The sequence below is a fragment of the Balaenoptera musculus genome, chromosome 15 (assembly GCF_009873245.2).
Source record: "Balaenoptera musculus isolate JJ_BM4_2016_0621 chromosome 15, mBalMus1.pri.v3, whole genome shotgun sequence".
Lineage (NCBI taxonomy): Eukaryota > Metazoa > Chordata > Mammalia > Artiodactyla > Balaenopteridae > Balaenoptera > Balaenoptera musculus.
Window position 1 is genome coordinate 24,928,492 of NC_045799.1, and position 27,958 is coordinate 24,956,449.

A 27,958-nucleotide genomic window follows, 5' to 3' on the forward strand; every position below is an offset into this window, starting at 1 on the left:
GGCAACTGCTCCACATTATTCTGTCACATAGCCTCTTTCTAGACTCTTTCTCATGTACAGACAGGCCTTGTTATTATTTTTTAACAAAACAATTATCTTCTTACATCACCATCGTTTGCAGTTTCTTCTTTCTTGCTTATTGTGATTCCTTCGGGAAGAGCTCCAGCTCTGGGAGACACTGACAGGTGAAACCTCAGCTTTTCTACCTTTTCACTGGCAGGGATGCCCTCAGCCAAGCAGGGCAAGTAGGTGATGTCATTTAGAACCCTTTCCTCTCAAGGTGCTGGGAGTTTTCATGTGACTGTGCCCACACAGACCCTGTTCCTACCTTTACCACCTCTCTCTCCAAAACAGCACCTCCCAGGGTCCTTCCAGAGATAAAATGCTGCATTTCAGTTTCCCACAGACTCAGAATCTCTAAGGATAGAATCTCAGGCAACAGTTTGGGACACTAGGAGACAGGCCCCTGATAATCCAGGACAAAAGTTGCTGCCTACTCACCACGCCCAGGCCCACTGCCTCCTTCCTGGCTGACAGAGCCGGGGCAGGGAGTGAGGAAGGATTCCTGAACACCTGTTTCCTACTTGGGAGAGCCCAAACACTAGGCTTTCAGAATTTAAAATGGCTAGGGACCAATGATCAGTGTTCATTTAGCGTGGGAGTGGGAAAACTCAATCAGATTCTCTTTCTAGGGCATTTGAATTATGAATGGTCCCATGCAAGAACTGAAGCTGTTGGAGGTGACTTATCCCATAGTCTTGCCCTGAAAACATTGCCCATTGTTTACTTTGACCTGGCTCCTTTCACATCCCTGAGTCCTACCCTTTCTGAGGCTTGTTGTATGGCTTTTCCTTTGATTCTTTGAGGTCCTCAGACCTCTCCAGTAGACTACCGCCCTCCTTTATTTGTCTCTTAGGCTAGCCATTTTGGGGGAGCCTCCTAAGGCTCTACGGTCCTCAGGCCAGAGCAATGCCCAGTCACAATCAGGCACCCCAGTTTGTATCCGCAGACCCCTTAGGACAGACAGCTCAGTGAGACTGTGTATGGAGTTGTAGCCTTTCTTGTTTTGGGGGGTGCTGAGGGGAGCTCCTTAGAAGGGGGAAAGGGTGAAACACTGAAAGGCAGTTCCTTAATGGTTCCTTTCTGCCTCCCTGGTTTTGGAGGCAGCTTCGGGTGTTCCCAGCCTTAAAGGAAGGGGGCAGCATTGTCTCTGGCGGCCACACCCAGAGATGGGCTTACCAGGAGGGCAGCCTCAGGGCCAGGTAACCAGGTTTCCCCAGGCCCAGGAGAAAGCAAGTGCGCAGCCCGCAGAACTTCTGCGGTGAAGGGGACTCGGCGAAGGGAAAAGGATCTTTTGGGTTCTTTAAAGAAACAGCCACACACCTTTGATTAGCCTACATATATTTGGATTTTAGCCCAGCCCAAGCCAAGTCTCCTTGAAGCCCCGCCTCCTGAAAGCTCCGCCCCAACGTCAGTAGCCACCCCCACTCCCTGTTCTAGGAAGCCGCACCTACTAGAGATCGCCCGCCCCAGAAGGGCCCGTCCGGGGAGCCCTGCCCCTAGAAGCCCCGCCCCACCCCGCCCACCACCCAGAGGCGCGCTCAGCAGGTGGGGTTGAGCACGCGGCAGGAACAGGCGCTGCGGAAGAAGCGGCACTGGCAGAAGGCGCACGGGTCGCAGCAGGCGGGCGCCGGCGGCTTGCAGCTGTCGCGGGTGGCCACGCAGGGGCCAGGCGGCGGGGGCCGGGGCCGTGCCACCTTCTTCATCGAAGCCTTTTTCTGCGGGGAAACGCCGGGGCTGCCCGAGCAGTCCACGTCCGCCCCACTCGTCCTCACCTCTGCCTGGGAACTCTTTGGACTATGGAGGCCCCCGACCAGACATCCCCACCTGCTGCCCACCGCCCGCTCGACTGATGCCCACAGGGCACCCCAGCGGGTCCCCGCCTGCTCCCCCCAACAATGCCCCACTTCATCAGAACTTAACTGGCTCCGGCCTGGCCTCTTCTCTCCCTAGGGCATCCCACTCAGCTCCACCGTTTTTAACTACCGTCTCTGTTGCCTTCCCCTTTCGGTGTAGCCACAGTCCCTGTCAGTTCTGCCTTCACAATAGATCCGGAGTCTACCCACTGCTTCACTACCGCTGCTGCTCTGGGCTAGGCCCCTGTCTGCTGCTCTTGCCCCCTTACAGTCCAACCTCCAGTGCACAAAAGGGACCGCTCAGAAGACCTATGATGGCATCACACTCGGGCTTAAAGCACACCCTCCTCCCCCTTACTTTGGTCCTTGAGGCCCTCTGTGGTTTGGCCCGCCCACCTCTCCCACCGGTCTTTAGCACACTGCCTTCTGTGCACCGAACACAAGAAATGAGTTCCTACTGCAGGAGCTTTGAGTTTGCTACTCCCTTTCCTGGGGACATTCTTTGCTGTGCTGTCCAATACAGGCAGCCGCCAGTCAGCCATATGTGGCTGCTGAGTACTTGAAATGTGTCTAGTGCAACTGAGGAACTGAGTTTTCAAAAAACAAGGTTTTATTTTCATTTTACTTATTTTTAGGGTTACTTTCTATTTATGTCAAGTGATACTGGTTTTCTATCATGGTTATATAGGTTTTTAAATAACTATATAACCATGATAGAAAAGTTTTAAAACTAAAGTTTTAATTTTAAACAAATATATTAAATAGGTGAAACTCAGATATGGTAAAAGTTGTGGAAATGGTTCTGAAATGACTGAGGTTTGGGAAACATTGCATTCATCCAAAAGAATGAGTGATGGTGAAATTTCAGGCAGGGTGTGAGCTAGTATAGGAAGATGCTTTTTAGCAGGTAAGCTATTTTGCTCAGTGAACCTTAGCTTTCTGGGCCTCAGCTCCTGGGGGTCTGGTTCAGGGCTTGAGGCCCGGAAGTTTTGGTAGCTTTCAGTTTCCTTTGGGCATGCAGGCCTGGGAAATCTTTTATTTAGTTCCTAGCCAGAGCTTGGGGATCCTCTCCCTTTAAGTCCAGTCCCACCCCAACAATGTGAGCTCCCAGACCTACCTTGGAAGATCTTTTCTTTTTTTCCGCTTCTTTTCTGCTGATCTTTTTGGATTTCTTGTTCTGTGCTTCAAGGAGAGAAGGAGCAAAGCCAGTCTCTGAGGGCCCTGAGCTGCAATGAAGTGGGAGGAACAGAGGGGGCTCCAGGAAGCCCCAGGGTAGGGGAGAGGATGAAGGGTTGGCTGGATAGATCACATCTTGGGACTTAGGCCAGCAGGTTCTTGTTAGCCTGGCTGCAGACCTGGAGCCAGAGACTGAGAGCAAAGAGTCCTCTGATGGAAAGCAAAGGCGGCCCTGGAAAATGGACTCAGTGTCTTGTACATGGATGGACTTGTTTTTCCTGTATCCCTATTTTCCATTTCTCAGAGCTTTGGAGCCAGGCATACCTGATTTGAATCCTGACTCTGCCATATAACAGCTTTGTGGCCTTGAGCAACCTACTTAATCTCCTTAAGACTCAGTTTTCTCATCTGCAAGTAGGATACTGTAATACCTACCTTGAAGAGTTGTTTTGAGGGTAAATGAGGTATGTTTATAAAGTGGAAAGTCTGACACATCGAAGGTGATCAATCAATGTTAATGTGCCCCAGTCCCTTCCCTGATATATCTAGAATATCCTCTTTTTGAAGTGAGAGACAAGTCAGCAAGGAATATTAGTTTTGAGCTTAGGTTCTGGAGTTAAACACTTGGGTTTGAATTCTGGCTTTGCCAGTTAAGAACTGTGTGTTAGTTACTTAACTTTTCTAAGACTTAATTTACTTAGCTGTGAAATAAAATAGGAATAAAAATAATACTCACTTCACAGTGCCTAGCACAAAATAAGTATATATGTTATTATTATTATTGTCAGATGAAGTCGAACCAGAAGATCTCCATGCCAGGCTCTAATGCCCCTGATATTTTCTCCCAAGCGTCATTTTCAATTCTCAACCCTGGCATGAAAGGACTAGTTCATCCCAGACTTGGTTATATTCTGCAGCATTTCCTAAAGTTTTTACCATTGATAGGAGTTCCATGACTCATTAAGTTTCAGAAATGGTAAGTTAAACCAAATTCACCAAGTGTCATGAGCCTCTAACATGCTAAGCTGCGTATTCGATTGGTGGCAGGCAGGGCTTTCCTAAACCAAATGAGTTAAGGGGCACTTTATTCCTCCAGGATTGTTTTGAGGAATGAGCACGAAGGAGCTCTGACCTATGGCAGTGGATCCTGGTATCAGCTTGGGGAGTGTGTTTGCCATCCTGCAGTTCTCTTGGGCCAGAGCCTGGAGGCTGGGCCCCAGGCCAGGCTACCTACCCACAATAGAGACAGAAGGGAAATCCAACAGGTTCATGGAAGAGTTGCTCCTCAGGCTCCTTTCATCTCTGGGCTTTTCCTCAGGTGCCAGGTGGCTGTAGGCAGTGAGGGAGCACAGGCAGACCAGCAGGGTAGCCAGGAGGAGGCGGATGACATCCATTCCGGGAGGCCTGAGTGGGACAGAGAAGGCAGTCAGGTGGGCCAGGGGCCCTGGCAAATGGATGTGCCCTCCTGCTTTCTTTGGGCTGGTGCTCTGATCCCATTCCACACCCCAGTGTCCCAGGGGAGCTGGAGGACCAGCAAGGCTTAGGACAGGGAAGGGGAACTGATAAAGGAAGAAGAGAGAAAAGGAGAGATGGGAGAGGAAGAAAGAAAGACAAGAAAGGGAGGGAGGGACTTCCCTGGTGGCGCAGTGGTTAAGAATCTGCCTGCCAGTGCAGGCGACACGGGTTCGAGCCCTGGTCCGGGAACATCCCACATGCTGTGGAGCAACTAAGCCCGTGCACCACAACTACTGAGCCTGCGAGCCACAACTACTGAAGCCGCACGCCTAGAGCCCGTGCTCCGCAACAAGAGAAGCCACCACAATGAGAAGCCCGCACACAGCAATGAAGAGTAGCTCCCACTCGCCCCAACTAGAGAAAGCCCGCACGCAGCAACGAAGACCCAACACAGCCATAAATAAATAAATAAATAAATAAATAAATAAATAAATTTATTTATTTTTTAAAAAAGGGAGGGAGATTGAAGCAAAGAGAAAAGGAATGCATTGCAATTGGTCTCTGCCTTCCAGAGGGTGGGGTGCTGGGGTTTTTTAAGTCAGTGGCCCCAGGAGACCCTAGGCTTGGGCAGAGTTGTTGAAAGGTCCCCAGTAATGCCTCACACTGGCAGAGGTCTTACTGAAGTGCAGAGAATAAGGCTCATGAGTTAAGACTGAATGAGAAGGTGTAGGGATAAATGGCTTTTTTGGACAAGTGTGTACGTCATTGCATATGCTATATTCCGACATCCAGAGGAAATAAATGCAGATATGGTTTGCGTCAGGAGGATAGGATGGACCTGTTCAAATAGGCTAACTATATTTATTGATTTATTGCTAGCTGGATTTTGATGAACCAGACAGATCCCAGAGTGGATTTCTTCCCATGAATGTCTAGGTTTGGCTTAGTGAGGGCTCACAGCTTCAACAGCATCTTCATCTTCTCTGAGTGTGGAATCCCTACTCCTCACCCACCCTGTGCGTGTTCTTTCTGGTCTGGGAAAAAGCTGAGACTGCTTCCCCAAGGTTCTCTGGCCCTGCCATAAGGCATAGTGGGTGAGAAGAGAATAAAACAATCTGCTCGTGCTGGTCCTGCCCATTCCTGGGCTCAGCCTGGCAATTTCTAGCCTATTCCTCCCAGCCCTCAGATTGCTTAGAGTAAAATTTTCTCCATTTCTGTTACATTCCAGGAGAAGGAGGACCCAAATAGCCAGCCCCCAACCTCATTCTAAACTTCTTAAAGGTAGAGGGGACAGTCCCTTCCTTTTGAAGTCCATCCTCTACCTCTCTCAGCCCTAACTCCATTTCTTCTGATACCTTCAGATCCTTTCATCAATGGGCATTTATTTGCCTATCATGAACTGGCCACCAATTTTCTTTCACAAAGCCTGGTAGTAAGTCAATAGAATGAGCCCTGGGCTCGGAGTCAGGACCTCTGAGTTCTTGTCTTGGCTTAAGCATTAGTAAATGCGTGAATTTGGACAAATCCGTTCTTTTTTTTTTTTTTTTTTTAATGGACTCTAATTTTCTTTTTGGTAAAATGAGGGGAGTGGGCTAGGTGAGTGGTTTGCATTCATTTAGCAGGGGAACTCTTTTTTCAAATAAACAATGACTTGAAGAATCCCAATCTATAAAACAGAAAGAGGCAATACAGAGGTTTTTCAAGCAGCTCACATCTTTTTTGTGTGGTGGGACAATACACCTCCTCAGGCCCTAGAGCCCAAAACATTTTTTGAGGCCCTAAGTTTCCCAGCTCCATGCAGTTCGATCTCTGAGGTTTCTAGTCCCTATCAGCAATAGTTAACCCAAACAAACCTTTATCAGGAAAGTCTGGGGACTGAGGCATAGTAATTTGCTCCATTCTCTGCTTCTCAGAACTTTGTACTGTTCTCTGTCAAATCCTTTATCACATTGTTTATGTGTTTGTCTCTCCCACTTGATAAAAAAAGGTCATGTTTTACTCATTTCTATGACCATGAACCTGGCACACTGACGAGCCCCAAGCAGTAACTTGGACCTCTCTTCCTAGCAGGACTCCATCTCTCTCTCTCTAATGATGCTGCTGGGCTCTCAGCTTGGAGAGCAATTTCTCCTTCTCTCTTGTTCCCCACACCCAGTCAATCAGTCATTAAGTTCTAGTGATTTTCACTCCCCCCAATTCTCACAACCCTCCCTCCCTTTCCATTCCTTCTGTCCCTAGCAGCCTAGTTCCTCCCGCTTGGTCTTCCATAAGAGCCTCCTTACTGGCCTCCTTGACTCTAGAACATATAACCAGACTAAGCTTCCTTTTAAATAAAGCCCCATTTCCTTTCATTCATTCATTCATTCATACATACATTCATTCAGCTAGTTAAAAAATATTTGTTAAGTACCAACTATGAACCAGTGCTATGCTAGATTCTTGGGTAAAAATAGTGATCAAGATACACAATGATGCCTGTCCTTACAGAGCTTACACTCTATCAGGGATGACTGACAAGTTAAATAAGTTATTCTAATAAAGCTTGTGCTATGGGAGACCTCAACTAGTGCATGGACTAGGGAAGGTCTCTTGAAGCATGTTGTATTGAAGCTGAAAACAGAGGGCTGATTTGGACTTATCCATGTTGGAGAGGAGAGTGGAGGTGGTGATGGCAGTGTTGCAGACACTGAGAACCATATACATGAAGATCCAAAGGCAAGAGAGGATGGTGCATTTGAGGAACTAGAAAAGATCAGTAAGGCTGGCAAATAAACATAACAGGAGATGGAAGCAGGGGCCAGATCATGATGGGACTTGTCAACCATGGTAAGGAGTTTGAACAATATCTTAAGGTCGATGGAAAATGAATGAAAAGTTTTGAATAGGGAGAGGGACTTGTTCAGATTTGCATTGTAGAAAGATCCCTCTGACTGGGGTGTGGAGATAGAGGGGACAAGACTGAAAGGAAGGAAAACCAATTAAGAGGCTGCTGCTGGATTCTAAGCATTCTATTCCTCTGCAGGGGTTACCCTGACTACCAAATGAAATACATAATCCATAGCCTCAAAAAGGCACCAGAGCCCTCCCAACCTGCCTTCCACATTCCTTTCCAGCTTTATCTTTTCCTATAGGAAGTATATATCCTAGCCAAGCTTGGCTACTTCCTGGTCCCCATACAAAGCTCCTCCTTTACCACTTCTTAAGCCTGACCACTTCTGACCTAAGCACAGTACTTAGCTTGTTATACAAGCATTTATTTACTTACCACTGAGGCTGAATCTGTAGCTGTTAGTGACTGCAGTATTCGTTTGCCCTTTCCATGTTTCGTGTAGCATTTGTACAGTCTTCAAGCTAAAAATGGTTTTCACGTTTGTAAAGTGTTCTATTAAAAAAAAAAAAAAAAACCCAACAGAGACCCTATGTGGTCCACAAAGCATAAAATATTTACTCTCTGGCCTTTCACAGAAAAAGTCTGCTGACCCTGTCTAGATTGTGAGAATCGTGAGGGGCTGTTAGGCAAGCAAGCACGTCTCGTCTGCTCTCTCAATATCTACTAACTGATTGAAGTAATTAACTGCTTCTTTGGGTAAAGGTATTGATGATCCTTATTAAAAGACCAATGTGACTTGGGAAAGTTAACTTGTGCCATTACCAACCAATAATACTTGTCATTAATTTATCAGGTTTCAGATTTGCTTTAGGACAGGGCTGGGTCCTAATGAGACAAAAGTTAGGTTTGGTAAGTTTTGATTATTAGAGGCAGAGGGAAAATATCCATTCTGAGTAGTTATCATAATGTTTTGAAACTTTCTATTACACCATGCTGCCTAGAATTCATAAAGATGCAGTGCAGGGCTTCCCTGGTGGCCGCAGTGGTTGAGAATCTGCCTGCCAATGCAGGGGACACGGGTTCGAGCCCTGGTCTGGGAAGATCCCACGTGCCACGGAGCAATTAGGCCCGTGAGCCACAACTGCTGAGCCTGCGCGTCTGGAGCCTGTGCTCCGCAACAAGAGAGGCCGCAATAGTGAGAGGCCTACGCACCGCGATGAAGAGTGGCCCCCGCTTGCCGCAACTGGAGAAAGCCCTCGCACAGAAACGAAGACCCAACACATCCAAAACTAAAAGTAAATAAATAAATATTAAAAAAAAAAAAAAAAAAAAAAAAGATGCAGTGCAATAACCCCTGGAATACAAATAAGAAATATAATCATTGGAAATTGCAAGATAATATTTTGATTAGTTGCATAAAATTAAATGTGTATTTTAAGATTTTATTTTGTATCCTCAATCTCTTCCAAAAGCAGTTTTTAAAAAAACTTTTTTCTTGTTTTTAATTAATTAATTTATTTTTTGGCTGCGTCGGGTCTTGGTTACGGCACGCGGGATCTTCGCTGAGGCATGCGGGCTTCTCTCTAGTTGTGGAGTGCAGGTTTTCTCTCTCTCGTTGTGGTGCGCGGGTTCCGGAGTGCGTGGACTCCGTAGTTTGGGACACTCAGGCTCTCTCCTTGAGGCGCGTGGGCTTAGTTGCCCTGTGGCATGTGGGATCTTAATTCCCCGACCAGGGATCGAACCCGCGTCCCCTGCATTGGAAGGCGGATTCTTTAACACTGGACCACCAGGGAAGTCCCAAGAGACCATTTTTTTTTCAAGCAGCAGAGCTCTGGTATCAATGGGTATTAATTAGAAGGACAAATCAGAAATAAATTCAACTTGAAAAGAGAAAAAAAAAAGAAAGGAAAGAATGGAGATATGGTGGAATGGGTTGGGGAGAAGCTCTGATTAAGGAAAAGCTCTGATTAAGGCAAGTCATAAAAGTCATGTCATTGATTGAGAGGCATTATACGTAGTTATTCTATTTCTTTGGGTTTTCCTTATCACGAGTGATATAAAACTGACCAAGAAACATGCTGGGAATTCCTGCAAAGAAGTGAAAGGGTAATTGGGAAATGTGAGTTACAAAAGGAGTGTCTGGAGTTCGGGGTGGATGAACTGAGACCCAAAGTCCACATTCATCACTTCCTCTGAACACCTGATAATGCAGGAATTATCACCATCACAGCAACCAGCAGGCTTAATATAAATAGTAGCCACTGCACAATGGGCAGGGAGGAGATGTCACTAGGTAACATCTCTAGACTAATTAAGGATATAGTGAATTACAGGGCTTAATTTTTTTTTTAATTTTTAAATTTAATTTTATTTATTTTTTATACAGCATGTTCTTATTAGTTATCCATTTTATACGTATTAGTGTATATGTCAATCCCAATCTCCCAATTCATCACACTCCCCCTACCACCACTTTCCCCCCTTGGTGTCCATACATTTGTTCTCTACATCTGTGTCTCTATTTCTGCCCTGCAAACTGGTTCATCTGTACCATTTTTCTGGGTTCCACATATATGCGTTAATATACGATATTTGTTTTTCTCTTTCTGACTTACTTCACTCTGTATGACAGTCTCTAGATCCATCCATGTCTCTACAAATGACCAATTTCGTTCCTTTTTATGGCTGAGTAATATTCCATTGTATATATGTACCACATCTTCTTTATCCATTTGTCTGTCGATGGGCATTTAGGTTGCTTCCATGACCTGGCTATTGTAAATAGTGCTGCAATGAACATTAAGGTGCATGTGTCTTTTTGAATTATGGTTTTCTCTGGGTATGTGCCCAGTAGTGGGATTGCTGGGTCATATGGTAATTCTATTTTTAGTTTTTTAAGGAACCGCCATACTGTTCTCCGTAGTGGCTGTATCAATTTACATTCCCACCAACAGTGCAAGAGGGTTCCCTTTTCTCCACACCCTCTCCAGCATTTGTTGTTTGTAGATTTTCTGATGATGCCCATTCTAACTGGTGTGAGGTGATACCTCATTGTAGTTTTGATTTGCATTTCTCTAATAATTAGTGATGTTGAGCAGCATTTCATGTGCTTCTTGGACATCTGTATGTCTTCTTTGGAGAAATGTCTATTTAGTTCTTCTGCCCATTTTTCGATTGGGTTGTTTTTTTTTTAAATATTGAGGTGCATGAGCTGTTTATATATTCTTGAGATTAATCCTTTGTCCGTTGATTCATTTGGAAATAATTTCTCCCATTCTGCGGGTTGTCTTTTCGTCTTGTTTGTAGTTTCCTTTGCTTTGCAAAAGCTTTTAAGTTTCATTAGGTCCCATTTGTTTTTATTTCCATTACTCTAGGAGGTGGATCAAAAAGGATCTTGCTGTGATTTACGTCAGAGAGTGTTCTTCCTATGTTTTCCTCTAAGAGTTTTATAGTGTCCAGTCTTACATTTAGGTCTCTAATCCATTTTGAGTTTATTTTTGTGTATGGTGTTAGGGAGTGTTCTAATTTCATTCTTTTACACGTAGCTGTCCAGTTTTCCCGTCATCACTTATTGAAGAGACTGTCTTTTCTCCATCGTATATCCTTGCCTCCTTTGTCATAGATTAGTTGACCATAGGTGTGTGGGTTTATCTCTGGGCTTTCTATCCTGTTTCATTGATCTCTATTTCTGTTTTTGTGCCAGTACCATATTGTCTTGATTACTGTAGCTTTGTAGTATAGTCTGAAGTCAGGGAGTCTGATTCCTCCAGCTCTGTTTTTTTCCCTCAAGACTGCTTTGGCTATTCGGGGTCTTTTGTGTCTCCATACAAATTTTAAGATTTTTTGTTCTAGATCTGTAAAAAATGCCACTGGTAATTTGATAGGGATTGCATTGACTCTGTAGATTTTTTTGGGTAGTATAGTCATTTTCACAATATTGAGTCTTCCAATCCAAGAACATGGTATATCTCTCCATCTGTTTGTGTCATCTTTGATTTCTTTCATCAGTGTCTTATAGTTTTCTGAGTACAGGTCTTTTGTCTCCCTAGGTAGGTTTATTCCTAGGTATTTTATTCTTTTTGTTGCAATGGTAAATGGGAGTGTTTCCTTAATTTCTCTTTCAGATTTTTCATCATTAGTGTATAGAAATGCAAGAGATGTCTGTGCATTAATTTTGTACCAAATTTATTGATTAGCTCTAGTAGTTTTCTGGTGGCATTTTTAGGATTCTCTATGTATAGTATCATGTCATCTGCAAACAGTGACAGTTTTACTTCTTCTTTTCCAATTTGTATTCCTTTTATTTCTTTTTCTTCTCTGATTGCCATGGCTAGGACTTCCAAAACTATGTTGAATAATAGTGGTGAGAGTGGACATCCTTGTCTTGTTCCTGATCTTAGAGGAAATGCTTTCAGTGTTTCACCATTGAGAATGATGCTTGCTGTGGGTTTGTCGTATATGGCCTTTATTATGTTGAGTTAGGTTCCCTCTCTGCCCACTTTCTGGAGAGTTTTTATCATAAATCGGTGTTGAATTTTGTCAAAAGCTTTTTCTGCATCTATTGAGATGATCATATGGTTTTTCTTCTTCAATTTGTTAATATGGTGTATCACATTGATTGATTTGCATATATTGAAGAATCCTTGCATCCCTGGGATAAATCCCACTTGATCGTGGTGTATGATCCTTTTAAAGTGTTGTTAGATTCTGTTTGCTAGTATTTTGTTGAGGATTTTTGCATCTATATTCATCAGTGATATTGGTCTGTAATTTTCTTTTTTTGTAGTATCTTTGCCTGGTTTTGGTATCAGGGTGATGGTGGCCTCATAGAATGAGTTTGGAAGTGTTCTTTCCTCTGCATTTTTTGGAAGAGTTTGAGAAGGATGGGTGTTAGCTCTTCTCTAAATGTTTGATAGAATTCACCTGTGAAGCCATCTGGTCCTGGACTTTTGTTTGTTGGAAGATTTTTAATTACAGTTTCAATTTCATTACTTGTGATTGGTTTGTTCATATTTTCTATTTCTTCCTGGTTCAGTCTTGGAAGCTTATACCTTTCTAAGAATTTGTCCATTTCTTCCAGGTTGTCCATTTTATTGGCATAGAGTTGCTTGTAGTTGTCTCTTAGGATGCTTTGTATTTCTGTGGTGTCTGTTGTAACTTCTCCTTTTTCATTTCTACTTTTATTGATTTGAGTCCTCTCCCTCTTTTTTGTTGATTAGTCTGGCTAATGGTTTATCAATTTCGTTTATCTCCTCAAAGAACCAGCTTTTAGTTTTATTGATCTTCGCTATTTTTTTCTTTGCTTCTATTTCATTTATTTCTGCTCTGATCTTTATGATTGCTTTCCTTCTACTAACTTTGGGTTTTGTTTGTTCTACTTTCTCTAGTTCCTTTAGGTGTAAGATTAGATTGTTTATTTGAGATTTTTCTTGTTTCTTGAGGTAGGCTTTTATTGCTATAAACTTCCCTCTTGTAACTGCTTTTGCTGCATCCCATGGGTTTTGGATCATCGTGTTTTCGTTGTAATTTGTCTCTAGGTATTTTTTTATTTCCTCTTTGATTCCTTCAGTGACCTCTTGGTTATTTAGTAACGTACTGTTAAGCCTCCATGTGTTTGTGTTTTTTACGTTTTTTCCCCTGTAATTGATTTCTAGTCTCATAGCATTGTGGTCAGAAAAGATGCTTGATAGGATTTCAATTTTCTTAAATTTACTGAGGCTTGATTTGTGACTCAAGATGTGATCTATCCTGGAGAATGCTCCCTGTGCACTTGAGAAGAAAGTGTAATCTGCTGTTTTTGGATGGAATGTCCTATAAATATCAATTAAATCTATCTGGTCTATTGTGTCATTTAAAGCTTGTGTTTCCTTATTAATTTCCTGTTTGGATGATCTGTCCATTGGTGTAAGTGAGGTGTTAAAATCCCCCACTATTATTGTGTTACTGTCGATTTCCTCTTTTATAGTTGTTAGCAGTTGCCTTATGTATTGAGGTGCTCCTATGTTGGGTGCATATATATTTATAATTGTTATATCTTCTTCTTGGATTGATCCTTTGATCGTTATGTAGTGTCCTTCCTTGTCTCTTGTAACATTCTTTATTTTAAAGTCTATTTTATCTGATATGAGTATTGCTACTCCAGCTTTCTTTTGATTTCCGTTTGCATGGAATATCTTTTTCCATCCCCTCACTTTCAGTCTGTATGTGTCCCTAGGTCTGAAGTGGGTCTCTTGTAGACAGCATATGTATTGGTCTTGTTTTTGTATCCATTCAGTGAGCCTGTGTCTTTTGGTTGGAGCATTTAATCCATTCACATTTAAGGTAATTATCGATATGTATGTTCCTATGACCATTTTCTTAATTGTTTTGGGTTTGTTTTTGTAGGTCCTTTTCTTCTCTTGTGTCTCCCTCTTAGAGAAGTTCCTTTAGCATTTGTTGTAGAGCTGGTTTGGTGGTGCTGAATTCTCTTAGCTTTTGCTTGTCTGTAAAGCTTTTGATTTCTCCTTCGAATCTGAATGAGATCCTTGCCGGGTAGAGTAATCTTGGTTGTAGGTTCTTCCCTTTCATCACTTTAAATATATGATGCCACTCTCTTCTGGCTTGTAGAGTTTCTGCTGAGAAATCAGCTGTTAACCTTATGGGAGTTCCTACAGGACTTAATTTTTTAAAAAAGTTTCCTTTGCTGTGCAAGTAACTGTTAAGAAATAAACTTAAAATACAATTTCTTAGAACCTAAGTAACTTAGTGGAATTATAAAACTAGACTGAGTCTGGGAAAGGTGAAGTCTCAGTGGAATTAATCTTATTTGTGTATTGGGAGAAGGTAAGAACCAACATTGCTTACACAAATCCTGGGGAGATATGTATATTCTAAATGTAATATATGTCCATAATACCTAGGTGTATTATGATGCTTGGGGTCAGATTTTTTTTTAGGATTCAGAATTTTAGAAAAACAATATCTTCTATATTAAACCACATATAAAGGCTGTAGAAGCACCCATTAAAAATGTACTGATGCTTCTGTAGCAAAAAGTTATGGATAAACAAACAAAGGATAAACAAAGACTGTGAATTGATTCGCATCAATTCAGGACAGGTTTTTTGCCAAACGAGTTACCAAAGGAAAAAAAAAACTTACAGCAGAGTTTTGGGATTTTGCAATTTCAGGTAATGGATTATGGACCTATACAAACCCTCAACATAAGACACACATTCCACCTATTAATGCAGGATCATAATGCTGACAACAAAGACTACCTGTGCAATTGCTTTTCTCAAGAGTAAACTGTCCTTCCACTCTGTGGTGGTAAAGACTGTTCTTTGATCTGTGGTATCACTGATGACAATTCTTCCTCTTAAACTCATCATCTGCTTTAAGTTACTGCTTAGGACTTAAGATGAGTTTCTCTTCAGCATGTGGATATAAAGAATCCAGAAAGGGGAATCAGGTTACATGGACATACCTGCCAGTTAAGTGGCTGTGTGACCCTTGGCCCATTTGGGCCTCTGCTTTCTCATCTGCAAAATGAGAGGCTAGGACTACACGACTCAGTACACATTATGAGGCACAGAGTAGAAATTTAATAAAGATTTGTTTAATGAATTAAAGAATCTAAAGACCTTTCTATTCTTAAATTCTATGAATCCATAATTTCTGATTCCTGCTTCCTGGACTTTAGGGAGATTAAGCAGTTGCACAGAGAAGGATTTTGTAAAAGCCAATTGTTGTGTATCCTTAAGAGCTGAGGGATTTACAAATGCATGAGTGTGACTGAATCTGATTAAACTCTGGAAAAGAGGGCATGGAAAGTCATGGCTAAATGTAAGTGGTTTATATACCTCAGGAGTGCTGTTGATGTGTGTGTGTGCATGGGCGTGTGCGCGCACATGAGTACTAATGTGTAAGGGCTCTGATTGAGGGAATATGAGAGACAGCAGTGTGCAGCGCATCTCTGAGTATGGTAAGGTGAGGAGACGGTGTATCAGTATGCAGCGTACACCGAGTGTACACTGCATACATCCCCTTAGCTATGGCACTGGGATAGCCTGATATCTTAATCCTTTAGGGTCAAGGCCTTGATCCTAGAAGCAAAGGAAAGGATTATAATGTTCCAGTGATGGGGGATGGCTAACCACCTATTGGGACAGAGGTATAGTAAGAGATGAGAACGGAAGAAGAGGTTAAGGCAGCAGTCTTCTTGAAGACAGTGAACAATATTAGCTGCTGACCGAACTAGGTGTAATGAGGTGCAGTCCTGACAGCCTGCCCTGGGCTGTGCTGGTGGCACCTGTGAGGGGAACCAGGGTGTCTGGGCAGCCGGCAAGCTGGCACTGCAGGGGAGGAGACGGGGCTCAGTTGATTGTAATAGTGGCTTCCATCAGTCCTGCCAAGCACCCATGGCTAGGGATCTGGTGAAACTCATCCCTGTGAAGAAAGAAGTTGCTAGAAGCAAAGCAGTGTTGGGTATGCGTCCAACATGGAGGAGCAACTCATATAGGCTAGTGGTGACAGAGGCAGATTTTCCTCTGACCAGTCTTTTGGAACAAAACATACACTTGGGAGGAAAGGGAAATTATAGCAGGAGAGAATCTTAACCTAAAATTGTCTGCAAAATTTTGTGCATATGCGCATTTTTCTGGGGAGAAGGTTCATAGCTTTCTCTGGATCTAAAAGTGTGTCTCTGGCCCCTACAAAGCTCAGAACCACTCAGCTTCTAGGAGCTAAAATGGAAACCCCTTCTTGGTATATTATGTTCCTGCAACTTGACAGTCTCATCCTGAATCACAGGCACGTGGGAGCAGAGGATATCGTCAATTTTTTTCTCTGCCCTGGAACACTCTCAAAGCCTATAACTCTTCTGGCTCATCAGCCACAGTTTCTGATATGCCAAAACCTGGGAGAAGTAACACACAATTTTTGTTGTGGTTTAGTTTCTCAGCCAAACTAGCTGTATCAAATACTGAGCGTCAGGGCCAGAGAAGAAATATCTCTCATTCATAGTTACCTAGATTCCCCACACCAGATGTTCAGCAGCTGCATAAGGATCCCACTGCCTTACACCTCTTTCATCCACCTGGGCAGCTGGTGATACGCATCCACTACAAGTGCCTGGCCAGGCTGAGCTTCGGAGGCTCCACTGGGGCTACCGGCCCATTCCTTAATGTTCACCCAGGCTTATTAGTGATGATAATTTCTGGGGTAGCAGGAGAGTGGCAATATGTTTTATCTACTTAGTTTTGTCCTAGAACAGCCAATCAAGCAACAAAAAATTTTTGAATGCTGTGGGAAGCCTTCCCTGACTGTCCCCTCCAGGGGAGAAAATTATTCTCTCCTCCCTAGACACACTGTGTTGTAATGATTTGTTCATTTGCCTGTCTCTTCTAGATTGAAGACTCATTAAGGGCAGAGCCTCTGCCTTATTCATCTCCATGCTCATCCCCTCCCTACTACCCCTAGCCCCAGTGCCTAAGCTCAGTACAAAATAAGGCCTCAATAAATGTTTCTCTCAATTGAATTAATTTACTATATGCTCAATATAAATGAATATGGGAATTCCCTGGCAGTCCAGTGGTTAGGACCCCACGCTTGCATTGTTGCAGATGTGGGTTCCATCCCTGGTTGGGGAACTAGGATCCCACAAGCCACCATGGTGCGGCCAAAAGAAAAAAAAAAAAGATGATTAAAGAGTCCCTGCCTTTAGATGGCTTTCAGTCTTGCAGGGAAGACAAACAAATAACTAACAAAAAAAATGAGGAGAGAAGTGCTAGAGTTGAGGTACAAGTGAAATAAATGCCTTGGGTAGGCAGAAAAAAGAGGGTGGTTAAACTGCACAGGGTCTTGGATGATTTTGTGAGTTATTGTTGAACAAGGACCTCTCTAATTTCCTCAGCCTCCTTCCAGTTTTGGGCTGCAGCTCCTGGAGTGCTCAAACATTCTGTGCTGCTCTTGCCAGTTCCTCCCTCTTTCATATGGTTCTATGCAGCAGACAGCCTCTGCTGCCTTTCCCCTTTGGCAGTCTCCTTGAATTTCCTGCCCTAGAGAGTGGCTTCCTTTTACAGCCATCAGGCCACCGGGAGCCAGATGTGCACAGCCAAAGCCAATTACTGAGATTTCTATCCTATTTTAATCAATTATTTGGCTAGAGTTTTTCTTAAGAAGCCAAATCTCATACTGGGAAGATCATTAGGTCCTGTACATCCAAACCAGGCTGGTGGCCTGGGGTTGTGGGAAATAGTCAGTGGCCTGAGTCAGGAGTACAGGTGCCAAGTTCCTGATCCTCTCCCAGGGGATAGTTCTAGGTATTTCATTACAATCTCCTAATAAAACAGGGAGACCATTTTCCTTCTCATTCCTTTCTCCCAGGATGTAAGTTACAGGTAGGCTACCTAATTTGTGGGGCTCTGTGCAAAGTGAAAATGTGGGACCATGTGCTAAAAAATTAAGAATTTCAAGGAGAGCATTAAACTAAGCAAACATGAGGCCCTCTAAGTACGAGGGCCTATGCAACTGCTCAAGTGCACACCCATGAAGTCATTTCTGGTTACAAGATTGAGAAAGCTGACATTGATTGTATGACATGGTGGCTGTAAAGAAGTTTGTGAGAACATAAAGAAGTTTGTGGATTGGGGGAAACATTAAATTACACTCAGTAGTTTCAGCAGTAAGTTATATAATGATGAGACTGCTTCTAGACATCCCCTGCAGCTGCCTTACTAGTGCTCCAGGCATCAGACATCTCAGTGGAGCAGACACCAAAGAATGGACCGGGGTTCTAGACCCAGCCTTGCCAGGAATTCACTGTGGGACTTCTGGCAAGTTACTTTCTCTCTGTGGGCATCTTTTTCTTCACTTGTACAAAAAAGGATTTGGATTAGATGTTTAAGGTCTCTTCTAACTCTGACTGTAAGCAGCTTTTGGCAGGAAAGAGCTCTCTGGAGGAGGCCCGTTTTGCCTTGTCACTTTAGCAGAGCTATAATGTAACTAACCTTAAGCCAGACACCCCCATGCTCTACTCACCTCCGGCCCAAGCACACCTTTCAAATCTTTTGATCACACAATACCTTGCCTAATCTGTTGGTTCTTTCTGTAGATCAAAGAAGTAGAAATGAAGAATAAGTAATTAACAGATGACCAAATCTCTTCCTCAGCTTCCCCTTCAGTAATCTCACAAATTGTGTGAACAATATATCATCTAAAGAAAGATCACAAGTAGTTGACAAGCCTGCACATAGGGGGAGATGGCGACGAGTCTGATTCCCTATCTCAATGATTAACTCAGATTACTTCCCCTTTTCCTTTAAAAACTTTCATGGCTGAGCAGAATCTTCGGAGTTGATTCCACCTTCTCCCCAGAATGCTGGCTTTCTGATTAAAACCAACATTTTCTGTTTCTACCAACACTTGCCTCTTGAGTATTAATTTTTGAGCAGCAAGCAGCTGGACTTGAGTTCAGTAACATGACTTGCGGTGATTCCAAACGAGCAGCATCCCCTTCAGAGAGGCTGTAACACATTCTGTTGAATGTTCCTTTTGATGGTAAGAATTTGTCCTCTGAGAATAAATCTGATTTCTGGAAATAGACAATGATTTACAGCCAAGTCTGGTAAGGATAGTAATATATGGCCTAAGTCATGAGATTTTATAATTTAAAAATGATTTTAATTTTAAGCTGACACAACCAGAACTGAGATAGCCTGTTGAGTGTTTTTCCTCAAAGCTGTAACATTGAGAGGCCAAAAATTCATTCTAATGCTGCAAGTTGCTTTAAATATCTTTAGAATTCTAGACATTCTAAAGGCAATTTAAAAGTCATACAAGGACTTCCCTGGTGGCGCAGTGGTTAAGAATTCGCCTGCCAATGCAGGGGACATGGGTTCGAGCCCTGGTCCGGGAAGATCCCACATGCTGTGGAACAACTAAGCATGTGTGCCACAACTACTGAGCCCATGTGCCACAACTACTGAAGCCTGCACGCCTAGAGCCCGTGCTCCTCAACAACAGAAGCCACTGCAATGAGAAGCCCGCACACTGCACCAAAGAGTAGCCCCCGCTCGCTGCAACTAGAGAAAGCCCACATGCAGCAACAAAGACCCAACGCAGCCAAAAATAAATAAATTAAATAAATAAAATTTTAAAAAAAGAAATACATTAAAAAAAATAAAAGTCATACAAGAAAAACACCATATAACTTAATAATCACAACTTTTATATTGGGATGGAAACCTGTTTCATTGAGGACCAGATATGCACCCAAAAAGTAATCAAGAGCGTTAAAGAAGCCTCCTTTTAAATTAGTCTTCTTTTTTAAAAAACATATTTAGAAGAGGAGAATGTAAAATATTAAACTCACTAGATTTTAGAATTAATGAGAAGAGGGGAATTCCCTGGCAGTTCAGTGGTTAGGACTCTGCGCTGTCACTGCTGAGGGTGCAGGTTCGATCCCTGCTGGGGGAATTAAGATCCTGCATGCTGCGAGCCACAACCAAAAAAGAAAAAACTAAAAGAATTAATGACAAGAGAATAAAACAGGCAGAAAAGGAAAGTAGAGAGGAGAAAGATAAGTAGGGAGGAAAAGACAAAGAAATAGAAGAATTATGAGAATTGGAGCTGGGGGGTAAGGGAAACTCCAACTTTGCCTGTAATTGTTTGTTTTCGTGGGGGTTTTTTTGGCCACAACCGAGGTGCCTTACAGGATCTTAGTTCTCTGACCAGGGATGGAACCCGTGCCCCCTGCAGTGGAAGCGCAGAATCCTAACCACTGGACCGCCAGGGAATTCTCCCTGTAATTTTTTTTTAAATAAAAAAGACTTGAAGCAAATATGGTAATAAATATGGATGATTCTGGGTGGAGGTAACATGAAATTTTCCATATTTAAAAACATTCTCACAATATAATGATGGGGAAAAAAAAGAAAAGGTAAATTGTACTGTGGTCTGGTCTCTGTATCTGTTAGATCATGGCCCTTTGAGATGTTGATTAGGGTTCAGAGCTCTTAGGTCTTTAGACTTTCTAAGAGTGAGGCAATTATTTATAGCCAAGCCAAGATGTCGGTTCCGTTTCTCTCTGAATGGGATGTTTCCCTTTAACCAGAATAAAGCGTGGCTCATCCAACTCACAAGACCAGGGTTGTGACTTAGTGTTGCTCATCCCTAAGTGGACTCCAGCTTGCCTAGGTCAGGAGAGGAGAGAAGGAAGGAAAAGGTAGCGCCATCAGCATCAGTCAGAATCAGCTGTTGTCAGACATGGGTTTATGCTTGACCTCCAGCTTTTCTCTCTACAACCATGGGTGGGAAATAGGGAGCAAGTTAGGGGCAGAGTTGTGGACTTGTACTTTCTAGTTTGCAAGTGAGAGAGCGTCAGTCACCTTGTTTACCTTTTATTTTTTTTCATTTTTGGCCATGCCACATGGCTTGTGGGATTTTTAGTTCCCCGACCAGGGATTGAACCCAGGCCCTTGGCAGTCAGAGCGCAGAGTTCTAACCACTGGATCACCAGGGAATTCCCCATTCACCTTGTTTAGAATGCCATGGCCATTCATCATCTCCTTCTCCAAATCCTACACTTCCCTTCAAAAACCTGTTTAAGTCTTGCCTCCTCCAGGCCCATTGTTCTGGCCTATTTCTGGACTCTTGTCTTCTGCCAGACAAGAGGGGGCCCTCTACTTGGGGACTGCCTGGACTGTCATCTCTTAAGATTTCTGTAGAAAGCCAGTCCCACCCTTTGTTGCTCCAGATCCCTCTACCTGTTGATCCAGGCCACAGGGTCCAAGATCAACAGTGTCTCCAGTTAATGTTTTTCTTCAGACAACCTCTGTTGGCTAGTCTGAGTTCTTTGGGAAGACAGAGTGGGATAACTCACAAAATAGAATTTAAGCCACATTCTGCCTCAAAATATCTTCCCTTAACTAGCCAGATTCCATAGCATGTCTTATGGGATATAAGGATCAAGTGCAAATGCTCTCAGTCATGGTTAAGTTGGTAGCAATTAGTGTTATTGGATTAGTTTTCTGTTTTCCTACCTAAGGGCAGACCTCTGAGGAGAGGAAAAGAAGGAGAAGTAAAGAAAGAAAGGTCCAGAGAGCTTTGAGGCACTGTGTTAGGAGGGCAGATTCTGCTGAGGGTGGGCATGAGACCCCAAAAGAGAGAAAGAAACTGATGAAAAGGACCTGGAGAAGCCCTGGTCATAAATTTGGCTCGCTTCTCAAGATTGGGTCTGAAGAAAGGCACTTCAGGGACTGAGCTCAACATTCTGAGGGATCCTTTATTCAGCCTCATCTATGACATGTGGGGAAAACATTAGGAAGACAAGGCCAACTGAGCATGAGGAATTCACTAACTTCTGAAGTTGTTTTTTCTTGCTCTCTGTCTTTGGTTAACCGAGTTACCAAACTAGGGTAGCTTTGCATAGCAGTTCAGCCCAGATTCTGAACCTCTGGGACTGTTGCTTGGACAACTATAAATGTCTCTTAATTGATATCCTGTCTCCACTCTTGTCCTGTTCCATCCATTTCCAAAATAGTAGAGTGATTTTTTTGCGGGGGGAGGGGGAATTAAAATCACATATCACCCCCTGCTTAAAAACGTTAATAGCTTCCCATTGTTCTTGAAATAAGATCATGATTTCTTGTAAGGCCCTGTTGTTACTCTCTCTGACCTCATCTGATAGACTCTCCCTCTCAATCACTAGATTCTAGACATATTGTACTCCTTTCTGTTCCTAAAATATGCTAACTCTTTTCTACCTTGCCCCTAATGTTCATTCCCTGGCCTTGAACTTGATTCTTTTAGTTCTTCCCATGGCTGGATCATTGGCAACCTCTGGATCTTTGTACAAATATTACCTCCTCCATAGAAACGTCCTCCCCCAGTATTTATCTATCCCATCATCCTATTTCTTTCATAGCTCTTATCACAATTAACAATTATCTGTGTTTATCTTTGTATTGGCTTTCCTTCTCTTGTAGAATTTAAACTTCCTGAGGGCAGGGACCTTGCTATCATATTCATTTTGCTACTCCCACTACCCAGAGGTACCTGGCACAAAGCAAGGCACTCAATAAATATTTGGTGAATGAATGAATGAATGAATAGAAAAGAAAACCAGCAACAGAAAATCCTCAGATTTGTTGGTCCCTTTGGGACAACAGGACAGGTGACAAGTCAGATTTGATGGTGACTTAATGTCTTTTCCTTGGCCTTTGTTCTGTCATACTGGGGCTTGGACAACCCTGAAATTTCATTAGCATCCCTTATCTGAGTGCTAGGATATGCTCAGGACTCTGGCTTTTCTTAATATCTTTTATCTTGTATTTGATCGAGAAAGGTAAAAGATATAACCTAATTTGTGGATAAAAGGGACTGGTAAGGGGGCCTGAGACGGGGATATAAGAACCATAGGGCTTTAGAACTGGAAGAGAACTTATGGATCATCTTGTCCAGGAAACTTAAACCTGGCTATGCATTAGAGTCGTCAGGGGAACATTTTGCCCTTATGCTAACAGTACTTTGTTAAGATATCATTTACATACAGTAAAATGCACCAATTTTAAGTATCCAGCTTGATGAATTTTAACTTTACAAACCTGTGTAACCACCACTCAGCTCAAGGTATAGAACATTTCTTCCACTCCTGAAAGTTCCCTTGTGCCTCTTTCCAGGAAATACCCATTTTTACCTGTCAGAGGTGACGTCTATTCTGACTCCTACCACTGTAGATCAATTTTGCTGGTTTCTGTACTCATATAAATGGAATCATACTGAATGAAATCATTTGCATCTGACTTCCTTTGCTCAACATGATGTTTTTGAGGTTTCATCCATTTTGTTGCATGCATAAGTAGTTTGTTCTTTTTTTAATAGCTGATTAGTATTCCACTGTAAACATACCACATTTGTTCATCCCTTTTCTTGCGGAGTTTTACCAAATATAAACCCCAAAGCCTGCCCTAGGCCCACTGAATCTGAATTTCCAGGGGTGGAGCCTGGGAGACATACTTTCAATAAGCTTCCAGGCAATTGTGATATACAGCCATGTGTGAGAAACACTGATTTTGTCCATTCACTCTGGTTCTACAGATAAGGAAACTGAGGCTCCAAGGAGGAAAGGGGTTTCCCAAGGAGACACTTGAATCAGTAAGAGTCAAGACTAGAATCTCTTCCACTGTGCTACTCTTTTCATTGTAAGACAACTCAAACTGCTAATTACTGACAAGGGCAGAGACATGAATCATAATAGCTTCTATTTATTGAGTACCTGCTATATGCCAGGCTCTGCTCTAGGCACATTATGTACATTTAATCCTTTTAACCATCTATATATCACAGCTGAGGAAACTGAAACCCAGAGCAGCCCAAGGGACAGAGGTAGTAAGTGACAGAGAGAGCAGTCAATCCCAAGTCTTCCGGACTCCAGAGCCACACAAGAAGGTTGGTACCTTTGCCTGAAGTAGAAAAAGGAGGAAAATTGCAAACTTCTTGGTTTGGTGGTCTGCCATCCTGGCCCAGTCCAGCTTGCTACAGTAGAAATAAAAACAAAACAGTATTTACCCCATTTCTCAAACCCTGGTTTTAGAATTCCTTCAGTTCTATACACTCAGTGTCTATCAGTGAGAGTTGTTGACTGTCAGATGGACTAAAAATGTGCCAGCTAAAGGAAGGGTGATGTGTTTGCTTAATCACTAGCTCTTCCTCCTCTACTGTCCCTAGGGATGGGGATTGCAAATGCTGCCAGTGGGTCTGTCAGGTATGTTGTCCACAACTGGAAAGTAAGTTTCCCAAAGTGGAGAGGGCCTTGACTCTTTCATCAGAGAGTAAACCGACCTTAGCAATCAGAGACTGGAATGAGTCAGAGATACATCTGCTAGTTGAGATGCTGAATCTGGAGTCCTGAGAGTCTGGCACGCTCTGTTTTGGGTTTTTTTAAATTTAAATTAATTAATTATTTATTTATTTTTGGCTGCATTGGGTCTTCGTTGCTGCGCACAGGGTTTCTCTAGCTGTGGTGAGCGGGGGCTACTCTTCGTTGTGGTGCGCAGGCTTCTCATTGTGGTGGCTTCTCTTTTTGTGCAGCACAGGCTCTAGGCACGCGGGCTTCAGTAGTTGTGGCTCGTGGGCTCTAGAGCACAGGCTCAGTAGTTGTGGCACACAGGCTTAGTTGCTCCACAGCATGTGGGATCTTCCCGGACCAGGGACCGAACCTGTGTCCCCTGCACTGGCAGGTGGATTCTTAACCACTGTGCCACCAGGGAAGTCTGGCACACTCTGTTTTTTGATAATGAGGAAATCTGGGAAGTGTAAGGAATGGCTGGCTGAGGAAAGTGGAGACCTCTCTTTTGTGGCTGGTGGGGTTGGGGGAAGTAGGATGGGAATGGATGGGAGGAAGAGAAGAAAGCTTGTGGATACTGACAAAGACTCTCTCCCTGACCAAACTTTAGTTAGGCTCCTCTGAGCCCTCTTCTTAACTAGGCCTTGACTTTGGCCTTCCATTCTGTCTTTGGCTTGCATAGCTCAGGTTTAGCAAGAATGCTGTCAATTTAGTGAGAATCCTCCCACCCTTGATATCTGATCACTTGATATCTAATCAAGTGTCTCATCCCCCACCTTTGACGTATAAACCTGACTTTAGGGAGAATCCTGTTAGGTCAGTTTAGCAAGGATCTCCTTACCCTTGATGTCTCCTCTTAGTAATTTTCCATCCTCTGACCCTCTTACTCTAATCATTGGCTAAAAATTCCCAACTGTCTTTGTTGTATTCTGAGTTGAGCCCGATCTTCCTTTCCTATTGCAATATCCCTATCGCAATAGTCTTGAATAAAGTCTTCCTTACCATTTTAACAAATATCAGAATAACTTTTTTATACTATACCAAAACAATTTGATCTCTTGGGCTATATCTATACACACAGACTGATTTGACTGTTGTGACTGAATTGACTAGTCTAATTCTTATGCCTAACAGATGACAAATTGAATAATATTCTAATGGGTGGTTTGGGTCTTATATGGACAGCCTGCTTCAGGACTCTTCTTCTGAGACCAAGAACCATGGCAGGCCCAGGCTCTGCCTAAGGGGCTCTGAGTTAGTATTCGAGAGAAGGCCTGATGCTGTGTTCTTCCTCAAGAAGCAAAAGGACACAAATCATCCAGGCAGCTGCATGTCAGTGTGAAATCTGTCTCCCTGTTCTACTGAAACAGGTGTCAAGAGTCCTGGCTTCCCAGATATGCCTTCCCAAAGTATATAAGGAATACAATGCTGGTAGGAGCTGCTAAAATGATTAACCTCCTAACATCATTCCCTTCGGACTGATTTAGTGCTTATCACTCAACAAAGACCTTAGTGGGGACTTTATTGATTTTGGTTTTACTCTTCAGAAATTACTTCTCTCACTTTTCTTTGCCCCAGTCATCATGCTGTCTTATGGTTTTCTGAATTCCTTTTACTTGGGATGTATTCTGAACTTACTAAGCATGGCCTGAAGCTGGGTGGATGGTCTGCTACAGCTCTCAACAACTTTCCAGCAGAAGGAAGGGAAGAGGCTTTGATGTCAGAGAAATTTTCTGCAGAAAAGGATCAAGGCTGACCAAAGGAAATACAGCTGAGCAAACCTTAAAACGATGTATGAATTAGACAAACTTTGTGTTTAGACAAAGTAGAAAAGGTTTTGAGACAGACACATGTGAAAGTGTTTTCTGGAATGGGTGATGATCTCTTTTTTTTTTGGCTGCGCTGGGTCTTTGTTGCGGCATGTAGGCTTCTCTAGTTGTGGCATGCGGGTTCCAGAGTGCGTGGACTCAGTAGTTGTGGTGCGCAGGCTCTCTAGCTGCAGCACGCATGGGCTTAGTTGCCCTGTGGCACGTGGGATCTTAGTTCCCCAACCAGGAATCGAACCTGCATCCTCTGCATTGGAAGGCGGATTCTTTTTTTTTTTTTAGAAGGCAGATTCTTAACCACTGGACCACAGGGGAAGTCCATGGGTCAAGATCTCTTGATCCCACAAAGGCCCCCAAAATAGCCAAAGAAAACCCAAAGTGACTCCAATGTTGCATCTCTTAAGCCTCCTAGAGCCTCTCCAATGGAAATGGCAGAACAAATGTCCAGTGTTGCTGAAGCAGAACAAACGAACCCACAATTGAAAATATTAACCCGAGCTTTCCTCTAAGGGGCATTAAAATGTGCTGAAATGGGCATCCACTCTGAAAAACCAAACACTTAGAAAGGAAAAGGAAATTTGCAATAAATGGAAGTTTGGTTGCCTGTTTTTTGCTCTAATAAATATGAAATGAACCAATTCTTCACATGCAGACTGATCCTAAATCCCAAATTCTACTCTATGAGAGTCATTAGAAATCTGATACTACAAGTGACTTTTGTTTATTTATGCATTGGGTCTTTGTTGCTGCTCAAGGGCTTTCTCTAGTTGCGGTGAGCAGGGGCTACTCTTCATTGCGGTGCGCAGGCTTCTCATTGCGGTGGCTTCTTATGTTGCGGAGCACGGGCTCTAGGCGCGCAGGCTTCAGTAGTTGTGGTGCGTGGGCTCTAGAGTGCAGGCTCAGTAGTTGTGGCACATGGGCTTAGTTGGTCCACGGCATGTGGGATCTTCCCAGACCAGGGCTTGGATCCGTGTCCCCTGCATTGGCTGGCGGATTCTTAACCACTGCGCCACTAGGGAAGTCCCTACAAGTGACTTTCTGAAGACATTTAAAGAAGTGCTAAAATATGATTCCAGAGTCAGTGCTGAGATTTTAAAGTACCTCTTTCTATGGAATTTTTTTCTTTTACTGCTAGAAAATAGAAAAAGCAGGGTAAAGAGAAATAAGAAGCTACTAGTTAACGAAAGGTAGATTGCTTTCTTTATGCTAAACTCCTAACTACTCTGACCCACAAAAGTGAAACAAATAAATCTGTTTAGCTTTCCTGAAAATGAAGAAATGAGGGATGACCAACAAGTTCTTTAAACTTTCCAAAGTCGCAGTGGCTTCACTCACTCTGAAAGCATATTTAAGCTGCCAACTAGACTCACATGCTTCCCCTCAAAAAATGAAGGCCAAAGGAACTTTCTCACCTTGCAACAGAGGAGGCTTGGGGCTTGCTTGTCTGTAATTTCAAGGACAAGAATAAGAAAACAAACAACCATACTACAAAAATTATTTTAAACTTCACTCCATCTCATTGGCAGGAAGATTCTCACTGATCCACAATGAAAAGAAGAAGTGTTTCATCATCAGAAAAGTAGTAGTAAACAGAGCAGGTTTTACAAAAGAAGTGAAAGTAAAGGGTAGCATTTATTTTACGTAGGGGATGTCTAGCAACCCAGGTTATTTGAAGAACCCAGAGGAGGAGATAGGATTTCTGTAGGCAGCAGAAGAAAAGAAAAAAATTTTCTCCTACTTACAGTGCCCTTTATCAGCCTCTCTAAGGGAAGCCAGAGCCGAGCGTCTTCCCTGTCCTTACACAGCAGAGGCAAGATGTGTTGCTGTGAGATTTTTAAAAGACCCCGGGAACTCCCAGTAGCTGGCTTCCCCATCTCATCTCTTTGCTTTCAGCCAAGCAAAGACTGCCTTCATACTCATTCTGGTGGCC

At 43.1% G+C, this 27,958-nt stretch overlaps 1 protein-coding gene across 2 annotated transcripts; it reads right to left on the bottom strand.

Annotated features, from left to right (window-relative positions):
- Positions 1-1,391: 1,391 nt before the first annotated feature.
- Positions 1,392-27,958, bottom strand: LOC118880575 (agouti signaling protein). 2 transcript variants are annotated; one of them, XM_036824238.1, is made up of 5 exons: positions 27,771-27,796; positions 27,441-27,472; positions 4,327-4,496; positions 3,034-3,098; positions 1,392-1,778 (listed from the first exon to the last, which is right to left on the bottom strand). In XM_036824238.1, the coding sequence occupies exons 3-5, from the start codon at positions 4,484-4,486 to the stop codon at positions 1,602-1,604; spliced, it is 402 nt and encodes a 133-aa protein (XP_036680133.1). In that variant the 5' UTR covers positions 4,487-4,496; positions 27,441-27,472; positions 27,771-27,796; the 3' UTR covers positions 1,392-1,601. The 2 variants fall into 2 exon arrangements, with proteins under 2 accessions (XP_036680133.1, XP_036680131.1); XM_036824236.1 differs by lacking the exon at positions 27,441-27,472 and having other exon boundaries at positions 27,771-27,958.